The 11789-nt window shown below is 36.1% G+C and overlaps 1 protein-coding gene and 1 pseudogene across 2 annotated transcripts; both read left to right on the top strand.

The window, feature by feature from the left end:
- Positions 1 to 1570: 1570 nt before the first annotated feature.
- Positions 1571 to 2809, top strand: LOC143604254 (uncharacterized). Its single transcript, XM_077080788.1, has 2 exons — positions 1571 to 2585; positions 2661 to 2809. Exons 1-2 carry the CDS (start codon positions 2177 to 2179, stop codon positions 2807 to 2809), a joined length of 558 nt encoding a protein of 185 aa, XP_076936903.1. The 5' UTR covers positions 1571 to 2176.
- Positions 2810 to 4650: 1841 nt separating this feature from the next.
- LOC143604253 (nuclear matrix constituent protein 1-like) lies at positions 4651 to 11552 on the top strand (annotated as a pseudogene). The gene is made up of 8 exons (XR_013148253.1): positions 4651 to 5107; positions 6960 to 7169; positions 7244 to 7497; positions 7591 to 7861; positions 7946 to 8029; positions 8110 to 9974; positions 10747 to 10993; positions 11077 to 11552. The product of XR_013148253.1 is annotated as a nuclear matrix constituent protein 1-like (transcript).
- The last annotated feature ends 237 nt before the right edge of the window (positions 11553 to 11789 follow it).

The following is an 11789-nucleotide window of genomic DNA, read 5'->3' as shown; positions in this document are numbered from 1 at the left end:
TACACCTAGGTAGTGGTTCACGCTGAAAGTGATCCATTTGAAAGAGCATTTTCAAATGGATACTCATTCGATCGAATGAGTTTCTGATTCGATCGAATGAGTCTGCCATTCGATCGAATAGGACTCATTCGATCGAATGAGTCCTGACCGAATGGCAGCGGGTATAAATACCAGCTTTCAGGCGTGAACAGGTAAGGTTTTTAAGGTTTTTAAGGTTTTTTCGTGCCCGGGGCCCAGGTGCTGTCCGGATGAGGGGGGAGGCCATGCTCGACCTCCCCCTGCCATAGATCGTGATTTCAGTGTTTAACAAGCATGTAATCTTTCGTTTTTATCAATGAAATCGTTTGTTTTCGTGTTTGTTTCTATCCGTCTTTGGTTATCAAACCTTCCGTCTCGAACGGCGCTCGGATCGTCTCGGTCCCGGCTGAGCCAACATCACACCAAATCATCAAGAAACTAAGAATTTACATATCAGTTTTGTTCTTAATTCCCTATTTTCGGATTTCTTTCTTTACTATGCATTTTTTATTCTTTGTTTCTTATAATCTTATGATAACTTTAATACTGTTTTAGCAAATGGCTTCTTCTCAATTTGATGTTGCAACCTCCCAATTCAACCGAAAAGATCTGAGCTGGAAATACAATTTCATTCAAAATGAAAATGACAAGAACTCCATCACATGCAAATTCTGCCAAAAGGTAACAAACGCAGGTATTTTTAGAGCCAAACTACATCAAATCGGAGGTGACAAAAATGTCAAGGACTGTGAAAATTGTCCCGAGGATGTTAAACAAGAGTTGAAAGCCTACATGAAGGATCAAAAGGCCAAGAAAACAAATGAAGGCTTGAACCTTGAAGATGATGGTGATGATGACGAGGTAATGGAGATACAAGAAAACAAGAAGAAAAAGCCGAATGTCAAGGGCCCAATGGATCGGTATACGACACGAGGTATGTTAAACAATATTCTGATTTAGAGTTATAAAAGTGAAGCTGTTGCATATAAGAACACACAATGATTACAGATATCAGCGACTGTTGTAAAACTGTAATTAAACTGTTGTATGTGTCGGTTAATTAAAATTTTGAGATGGACTGCATTGTATGTGTCAGTCTAAATTATTACTATGCATAATCTGTTACTAAATGAATATTGTTCACTTTGCAGAAAAAGGAAAACTAGTTCAGAAAAGTATTAATGATTTGTGTGACAAAGAGATGCGAGGCAGAACTATTCACACCATTACTACCTTTTTTATCGAGCTGGAATCGCGTTTAATGTAGCCAATATGGACAACTTCAAAGAAATGATTTCCGCTGTTGGAAACTACGGGCCACATCTAAAGCCTCCTAGTTACCATGAGCTACGTGTTCCTCTCTTAAAGAATGAGGTACAAAAGGCGGATGAGTGGGTTGAAGGACATAAGTCCGAGTGGTCAAAGTTTGGTTGTTCCGTCATGTCTGATGGATGGATTGATAGAAAACAAAGAACACTTATTAACTTCCTTGTCAATGGTGCTAAGGGAACAGTTTTTATGGAATCAGTTGATGCTTCATCTTACATGAATACAGGAGAAAATTTTTTTGAACTTCTGGATAGTTTTGTGAAGGGAGTTGGTGAACAGAATGTGGTGCAAGTTATTACCGATAATGGCAGCAACTTCAAGCTAGCGGGTTAGTTTAATTTCATATGTTTTCCATATTTTTATAGCAATTTTACTATTAATGGCAGGAACTATAATGAACCTTGATATTTTGATAATATTATTTTAGGAAAAATGTTGATGGATAAGAGAAAGAATCCGTTTTGGACGCCTTGTGCAGCACATTGTCTGGATCTAATGCTAGAGGATATTGGTAAGATTGAAAAGGTGAAAAAAAAACGATTGAGAAGGGCGTTTTTCTTGTTAGGTATATTTACAATCATACAGTTGTGCTAGGTAAGTTGAGGGAATGCACAAAAAATTGTGAACTAGCAAGATGTGGGATTACAAGGTTTGCAACAACATATCTCATGTTGCAAAGCTTGGAAAAACACAAGTCGGCTATAAGAAACATGTTCATTAGTGAATGGTGGTCAAACAGCAAATTTGCGTCTGATCGTAAGGGAAAAAGAGCTAACGATATCGTTTTCACTCCTACATTTGGAATAATGTCCACGAGACTCTCAAAATAATGGGCCCAATTGTGAAAGTCCTTCGAATAGTCGATAATGAGAAGAAACCGTCTATGGGTTATATTTATGAAGTCATGGAAAGAGCAAAAAGTGCAATTGCTAAAGGTTTGGGAGAAGACACTAATGAGTACTTTGTTGTGTCCAAAATAATTGACAAAAGATGGAACTCTCAGCTTCACCATCCCTTACACGCAGCTGGTTATTACTTGAATCCTGAATTTTACTGTTACAATGAGCAGATTGAAAGTGATAAAGAAGTGTCACTTGGATTGCATGATTGCATCAGCAAGCTTGTCCTGAGCAAGGCGAAGCAAGATTTAATCATGGCTGAGTTGGTTCAATGGATTAACCAAGAAGGTTTTTTTGGTTTAGAAGTTGCAAAGAGACAACATCATAAAATTGCACCCGGTAAGTTATCTTCCTTTTGTTTATTTATTTATAAATTTATAATACGTATTTAATTTGTTTATATGTTTCTAACAGCTGAATGGTGGAAAATTTACGGGAAAGGAACCCCGAATTTGCAAAAATTTGCTGTTAGTGTGCTAAGTTTGACATGCAGTGCATCCGGTTGTAAACGGAATTGGAGCACCTTCGAGCATTTAAAAGATCAAACCTTTAAAATTTATTAATAAAGTTTGATTGATTTTATTATATATATATATATATATTACATTTGTACTGATTCATTCAAAGAAAGGGAATCTTCTAGAACATCAAAAATTGCACGATCTTGTGTATGTTATACAACTACACGCTTAAAGATCGACGTGATTCTAAAGCTGCATATGATCCGATATCATTAGATGAAATTGACGATTGCAACGAGTGGCTTACAGGGACGATGGATGAAGATAAAGTGTTTGATGGAGATGAAAACTTGACATGGAATGTTGTGGGTGAAGCCAGCGGGGCCGGAGAGGTTAGGGTGACGAGATCTTCAAAACCTTCAACTTCAAAAGGTAGACCTTCAAAGCGTATAAGGCGTTCTACTTTATTAGTTGACGAAGATTCTGATGATCAAGTGAAGGAAGCCAAAGGTACTGTGGTGGAAGTTGACGACACGACCGATGATGATTGAGTTGTTTTAGTTTTTGGTTTGGGTTTTTCTATGTTTTGGTTTTTCATTTTTTATAATTATTATGATGTACTTGGTACTACTTCATGTTTTGAATTTTGGATTTTGGATTTTGGTTTTTGGTTGTTTTATAAACTATTTGAAGAATGAATGTATGTGTTCTTCATAAGATGTTCTATTAAAGTTAAATTTTTGTTTTTTTAATGTGCGTTTTTTTTAAATTGGGCACTTTTTTTTTTGCGCTTATCGCCTAGGCACTAGACCCATCCTCAACACTTTCGAGCGCTTATCACATTTGATAACTATGTTCTCGATGATGCGATTGACAAACTGATTAAACTTGTTGATGATGTTGGTGAAGCAGAAGCAGATGTATTGGATCTCTAGATCTCCCATAGGTGACTTTTGAAACTTCAGGATGTCTTGCTCGCCCAATCACATAAGTTAATGCTCATCAAATAAACGAGGCTTGAGTCCACTGTTGTAGTACACAACTGCTTCACCAATCTTGTCATCAAAGCTCCAAAGCTCCAACCATTCAACGAATTAACACATGTCATCATCGAAGGCATCATGTACTTCCAAATGTACATGAGAATAAAAACTCAATCTATACCCGAAGAAAACAAAAAAAAACCCCAAAAATAGGTTATTCAAATATCCGCTTCTATACCTGGCCCTAATGGTTTTTAGAGACCATACTCGGACCCTAATTTGACCACGGTATGATCAATACATGATGATCTTACCTAAAACCGATTCCATACCTGAAACTAGAGGTACACATAAAATCCGAACCCGGAACCAGTTTTTTTACACCAGAGTTTTTAACACTAGAACCCGTACCCGACCCTACCCATAGAGCACGAATAGAGTATGCATTTCAGTACAAAAACCCGTACCCAATTTGTACCCGCGAGTACCCGAAAACCGGAAAACGAGTTTTTCAAATACCCGATCTATACAAATTGCCCGAAAATTACCTGAAAAATATCCGAAAAATACCCCTAAAAAGTGCAGCTTCTTAAAAATTCAATCTATACCCGGAAAAAAGTCCGAAAAACTTGAAAATAGGGTATTCAAATACCCGGTTTATACTAGACCCGAAGCCGATACATAAGGTATGGTTTTTAGAGAGAATACCCGAACCCCGACCCGAGTGTTGGCAATACCCAGTCATACTCGAACCTGATTCCATACCTGAACCCAAGTATTTGAAACACCCGATTTGTGCACCTCTACCTGAAACCAAGTATTGGATAAACCCAATTTATGCGCCTCTAACCAAACCCAAACCCGAAACCCGAAAACTTTTAAATATATTATTTTTCCATATTCTCCTTTCCTTCTTCATATCTTTTAATTATTTAAATAATAATCTTGAAACACAAGGCCCGACTCGTATTCACTTCGTAAATCATAAGCAACAACCTCTCTTCTTCATCACCATTCAAATTCACCTCAATTTCAAAATCCCCAAATCCTAGGGTTTCTTTCAAAACCCTAGCTTTCAAATACTCAAATTCCACCAAACCAATCACCAATTAACCAAATGTACACCACACAGCAGAGAGTAACACGCTCTCCGCTATCCATAACCCCACGGCCGGACGGCAACTCGTTCGGAAACCCTACCCGACACGTGTCCGGCAAGGGCAGGGCGGTGGCGCTCGTTGACGCCACGCCGCCGCCACCGGTAGGGCTGTTGAATGAGAATGTGAATGAGTCAGGTAAAGGTGAGGGTTTGGAGGATTGGATTAGGTTTAAAGAAGCTGGGTTGTTGGATGAAGGTGTTATGGAGATGAAAGATCGTGAGGCGTTGGTTGAGAAAGCCGAAAGGCTTGAAAAAGAGGTATTTTTTGTTTCGGTTAATCAAAACCGAACTGAACAAACTTGGTAGCTAGATTGAACCCTTAGCACCACATACTCGATTAACCGAACAATAAAACATTGAAACATTGTTTGTGTTCGTTCGTTTGCATTCTTGAATCGTTCACGAACAAGAAATCTCGTTCCGTTAGCTATTCATAAACCATTCATTTATCCGATAAAAAACTATTAGATGGTGTTTGGGTAAGCTTCTGAAACGTGCTTATTTGCGTATTTGGAAAAGCTCTTTGAAAAGCTTCAATTTGAAGCTTTTCAAAAGTGCTTTTGCTTTTCAAAAAAGCAAATAAGCACGTTTTAGAAGCTTACCCAAACACCCTCTAATAGTTTCTATCAGATAAATGAATGGTTTATGAATAGCTAACGGAACGAGATTTCTTGTTCATGTTCTTTTATTAAGGAAATGAATGTGGAGCGGTTCACGGATACATACAAACTTTTATTTGTTTTGACTTACATTAATTTAATTGCATAATTTATAGTTATTAATTTTTTTGAATATGCATGATAAAATTAGAGAAGTCGTTTAAAAGTGCTAAAAACCTTTAATGAACGAACATAAACGGATGTAAACAAACACATTATCGAACGAACATGGCCTTTGTTTGTGTTCGTTCGCTGAGTTAATTGTACGGACTTTACTGTTCATGTTCGTTTATTTATTAAACGAAGAAACATAAAGAAACTTCTTTGTTTTTTTATTAAACAAACAGTTCATTGAACGTTCAGTTCGTTTATACTTTACAGCCATATATGTGTTATTGTTAACCTACTATTGAGTTTCGAAATGGCCAATCTTGAACTTCTATGATAGGATGCTCTATATGCATGTGATTAGTGTTCTGGCATACAATGCAGTAACATTATTTGTGATATATGGATGAAAAGTTTTAGAATCAGCAATAGCTATGAAAGTTACTATGATATACCTTTCAGTTACGCATGTTTTCTCCAAATGATGATTTTGTATTATGTTAACATGTCTAGTAGTATATTTTCAGCAGTTTAAAAGATATAATGAGAAACATGTGAAGTTTTAATTCATGCTCATATGGGTGTAGTTAGAAGTTTTATAAATGTGTTCTCTGTGACACTTTAGGCATTTCACATTTGATATTCTTAAGTCGATTACCTTTTCTATTGCTTATGTAACAATGTTAACCAAATGTAGTCAGAAAGGCATTTGATATTCTTAAGTTGATTACCTTTTCTATTGCTTATGTATATCAATGTTAATCGAAAATAGTCAGAAAGGCATTTGATATTCTTAAGTTGATTACTTTTTCTATTGCTTATGTATTAATGTAACCGACTAAAGTCAGAAATATGCCAGTTACAAAGCTGCTAAATTTTTAACTGCTATGTTTAAAAGCTACATCTATAGGTTTGACCAATGTTCCCACAAGGGTTTTTAAATGTTTTTAAGCCCTAAGAACGTTGTTTTTTTGGTATGTTAGCATGTTTAGTAGCATATGCTTGGCGGTTCAAACGTCAAAAGAGAAGCCTGTAAAGTTGTAATTTATAAACATATGATTTTAGTTAGAACTTTTAAAAACGTGTTCTCTGTGGCATTTGAGGCATATGTGTATATGTTTATTGCATGTAGATTTTGGTGGAAGTCTAATGCATCTTTGATGAAAATATTTCTGCATAGTTGTATAACTTATTATAATTTGGAGTTTTTAGTTAATAATCATTTCTCACATAATTAATCTACAAAATCCAGTGGCTTTTTTTCCTGTTACCTGAACTTTACTGATATGTGTTGAAAATATTCGAATGCTATGTCTTAACACATTTTTGTTTTCTTTTCACAGTTATTTGATTACCAGTATAATATGGGACTCTTGCTGATGGAAAATAAGGAGCTAAGTGCAAATGCTGAAGAACTAAAAGAAGCACTTGCAGAAATACAGGAAGTTGTTAAACGTGAGGAGGCTGCACATTTCATGGCCTTATCTGAAGTTGAAAAACGATACGATGATTTGCGGAAAGCTTTAGAGTTTGAGAAACAATGTCGGGCTGATGTAAGAACATTTCTCTCTTTATAATGTACCTTCTTTTATAGTTAGTGTATTTTAACATATGTGCTTTTTTGCAGCTTGAGAAGGCGTTACGTGAAATTGGTGAAGAGAACAAACTTATTAGACGTAAATCTCAGACCAGTTTGGCTGATGCAAACAATATAGTAGCTGAAATTGGAGATAAAGCTAGACTGGTGGAAGAAAAGATGCAGCGAGCTGATGCAAAGCTTGATGATGTCAACAGGAAAAGTTCGAATTTAGACAGAAGGTTACAAGAGCTAGAGAACAAGGAAAGTGTGTTGCGAAGTGAACACCAATCATTTATCACAGCGTATGTTTTTCTAATGTTATTATGACATTTTGAATGATTATATGTTTTTGATGTGTTTGATTTGAATATATGATAATGATATTATTTTAATAGGCGGGAAGCATGGGAAAATACATATTAGAAACAGAAAGATGATTTACGGGAATGGGAAAGGAAACTGCAAGAGGGTGAAGAGAGGTTATGTGAAGGTAGGAGAATCATTAATACGAGGGAGGAAAAAGTCAATGAAATCGAGAAGACGGTCAAAATAAAAGAAAAGGAACTTGAGGATGCACATAATAAGATTGCCTCCAGTCTTTCGGAGTCAAAGAAGAAAGAAAACAATATAAACAACCTGTTATTGAACTTAGTTGCAAAAGAGGAAGTATGTTTCTGATCTTTTATTTTCTGTTGGCCATATTATGCACACGTCGATGATCAATTTTTCGTTTTTTTTATTTGGTTGCAGCAAGCCGAGTTGATTAGAAAGAACCTTGAAATTAAGGAAAAAGAACTGTCTGATTTGACAGAGAAACTGACTGCAAAAGAAAAGGTGAGTTCATACTTAATTGACACATACACAAGTAATTTGGGTTGATAATTGCACCGATAATGACGTTTGTCTTGCTGCAGGTGGAGCTCCAGAAGCTTTAAGATTCTCATAAATACGTTCTTGATTCCGAAAGGCGGAAATTCGATTTAGAAATGGATGAAAAGAGGAGATCAATTGAGGCTGAAATGAGAAGCAAACTAGAATCCGTTGAGCAGAAAGCAGATGAGTTGAATCATAAAGAGGAAAAGTTAAGAAAGCTAGAGCAGAATCTTGAAAAGAAGTCAACAAGATTAAACGAGAAAGAGAAGGATATTGACGCAAAGTCAAAGTTAATGAAAGAAACGGAGAAATCTATCAAAGCAGAAGAAAAGAAGTTTGAAGTTGACAAGAAACAGTTGCTTGCTGAGGTGGAAAAGCTAGAAGCTTTGAAAGCTAATACTGACAAAATTAAGGATGAGATTACTCAACAGGAGGCAAAAGTTGATGAAGAAATAGAAAAACTTAAAATCGCAGAAGGCGAAAGAGCAAATTTTACTCGTTTACAGTCGGAGCTTAAAGACGAGATAGAAAAATGCAGGCTTCAAAAGGAGTTGATTATGAAGGAATACGATGATTTGAAGAACGACAGGTTGAAATTTGAGCAGGAATGGGAAGCATTGGACGAGAAAAAAGCGGTTGTGAGTAAAGAAATATTGGAGTTTAATGAAGAAAAAGAGAATTTTGAAAAGAAATTGAAATCCGAAGAAGAGAGGTTGGAAAAAGAGAAACTTTCCACTAGAGATTACATAAACCAGCAAATGGAAGCTGTGAGGCTCGAGAAAGAAACATTTGAGGCTACAATGAAGCATGAAGAATCCCTTTTAGTTAAAAAGTATGAAAACGAGCACAGACAGTTTCTTCATGATTTCGAGAAAAGAAAGCAAGAATTTGAGGCGAACTTGCAGAATAAACGAATAGAAATGGAGAGAAATTTGCAGGAAAAGGAGAAGGCTTTTGAAGAGCTACGGGAAAAAGAATTAGATAATATTAATTACTTGAAGGAAGTTGTAAGAAAAGATTTTGAAGAATTGAAGTCTGAAAGAGAGAATTGATAAAGAAAGAAACGAGATCGCATCAAACAGTCAAAAGCTTAAAGAAGACCAGCTCGAACTGCAAAATGACATTAGTGACCTTGGCGTTCTTAACAAGAAAGTAAAAGATCAAAGGGAGGATTTTGTAAAGGAAAGAAATCGTTTTATAGAATTTGTCGAGAAACTAAAGAACTGCGAGAATTGTGGCGATATTATTAAAAGTTATGAGCTTTTTGATATTCAAGTTCCTGAAGTTAAAGATGATCTTCAAACTCCAAGGACTATAAATGAGAATAGTGAGAAGTTCGAGGGTAATGCTGCAAACAAGATAAAGTCTTGGGTACAGTCAACTGTGTTTAAATGTCCCCTCACAGGAAAATTAAACACCAAAATAATGAAATCTCTGAATCGCTCCTACCAGAGACGGTGACTGATCTAGATGCTAAAGTTGACCACTCGAATGTGCCAGCTGGCGTTGACGCTGATAACATTCCAAACGATTCACACGATGATGGTCAGAGTTACATGGGAAGCAAGAATGAAGTTCCAGAAGCTTCCGAGCAATCCGAGATGAAAAGCGGGAGGAAAAAACCCGTGAGGAAACCAAAAGGTAGGCCCCGCAAAACACCGACTGTCGAGCCCGTGGCTGAAGAAAGTTCTGAGAAAACCGTGGGGCCTTCTACAAGAAAACGGGCTTATGCTGAAACGAGTTTAGTGAGTGGAAGTGAAATGGATGGTGGTGAGAGTGAAGTTCATTCTGAAAGTGTAACCACTGCTGGTGGCGGTCGTGGGCGGAGGAAGAGACGGCAAACGGTGGCGGCTCAGCCACCACCGACTCCCGGAGAAGGTCGATATAATCTCAGGCGACACAAGAGGTAAGTTGATCTAAACATTTTGAAAGCGTTTTAAAACGATGTTCTTTGTTTTTATTCTTTGTTTTGAAGTTAATAAGTTACAAACCAATGTTTTTTTTGTTTTGAAGTTAATAAGTTACAAATCAATGTTTTTACTTTGTTTTGAACTTAGTAAGTTACAAATCAATATGAGATGTTTTCAAGTTAATTCTAAGTTTCATATACAAGAACGCGTTTATCCTACAAACGATTATCTGATTGTCACATTCTTCTATACATAACCAGTTTTAAGTAGATAACCGTGAGATCCGTATAAACGCTGATAACTATTGCTTTGCTTTAAATACGACACATTGGACGGTTTTTAACAAAACAAGTTTCTAGTAACAAAACAATTTTTTAATACAGATTGCGACGTTCGACGATATGGATTTATTGTTTTCTTTTTCTCTGAGAAGTAACCTTTAGTGATACATCAAAAGCAAGGAAATTATTGTGACAATGACAATAGTTATGTTAATGTTGTACCGATGACAATGGCAATAATTATATTAGATTTGAGAACAATGCTGCATTTTTTATTGGACGACATCTCAAACTTGCAGTATCAATAACAGTAGTTTTGGTTTCTAAATAGAAAAAAAATTGATTTTGATAATTTAAGTATTAATTTTGGATATCCAAATTTGGAAGTGTGGTCCTAATTCTACAATAATAGGAAGTTTAATGAACGTATGGTCGCATTTTTACATGTTTAAATCTGTATTTTTGTTCTTTAATTGATGATGATCAGCGAAGATACCGCCCCTCAAGCTAAAGATTCTACTAATAATAGAAAAAAGAAGGAAGTTTCTGGAGCAAAAAAGCACGAAACTTTGGATGTTTCTGGAACAAAAAAACATGAGACTGCGGATGTTTTCGAAAGAAAAAAGCATGAAACTTTGGCTGCTGTGGATACAGAAGTTGCTAGTGATGTCAGCGTGCCGTTGGTGCATGTCACAGTCAGCAAAAGAACCGACACAGAGATATTAGACGCAGCTGTAAGTATATGTAGCTATTATTAATCACTATGTACAAGTGGTCTTGTTATGGTAACTTGGTATGAACATATGATATGTTGCAGTTTAAAACACCAGGAGGAGATGCTGCAGGCACCAGCGGTGTTATCAAAATCGTTAAAAATACGGAAATTGTTGAGGAAGTTAATGTTGCACAGGAGTTCCAGAACTTGGATGATAATGAAGATGATGTGAAAGATGACGATGATGATCATGATGACGACAATGAAGATCATGGTGATGAAGAAGAAAATGATGACGAGGACGACGGCGATGATGATGGTGAAGATGATAGTTCCGAGCAACATCCTGGTGAAGTGTCGGTTAGTAGGAAGTTATGGAAATTTTTTACAACATGATCATATGGTCTTTTTTTCCGAGTTTTGTGTAGTGTACTTCCTGCTGTGATATCAATGCTTTTTAGGCAGAAAACAGGTTCAAATGTTCAATTCATATCAAGTATGTTAGTATGTTGTGTCATTTTTTTAAGATCTGTGTTGTCTATTCTGGTGTATTGTATAAGATTTACATCAAGATATTTTTTTTTTACCATTAATGAAAACTTATGGGCTATATCAATATCGCGATGGCAAGTGCGACTAGGTAAAAAAAAATCATATTGTGTTCGGCGTGTGGCCTTTTAGTTAAAGTAGAAAATTAATGGAAAGCTTGATTCAAACCTAAGTCTGGTAGTTAGTTTTCAAGCATGTTAAGAGGTTCAAAAAAATGTAGTGCTTGTGTTATTTATTTTGTTTTTAAGTTTTCGTCGATATAGCTT

Source organism: Bidens hawaiensis, unplaced genomic scaffold (assembly GCF_021521415.1).
Source record: "Bidens hawaiensis isolate Kalapana, Puna unplaced genomic scaffold, B.hawaiensis_p1.1 tig00064509_1, whole genome shotgun sequence".
Classification (NCBI taxonomy): domain Eukaryota; kingdom Viridiplantae; phylum Streptophyta; class Magnoliopsida; order Asterales; family Asteraceae; genus Bidens; species Bidens hawaiensis.
This window is presented reverse-complemented; position numbering and strand designations above follow the sequence as displayed.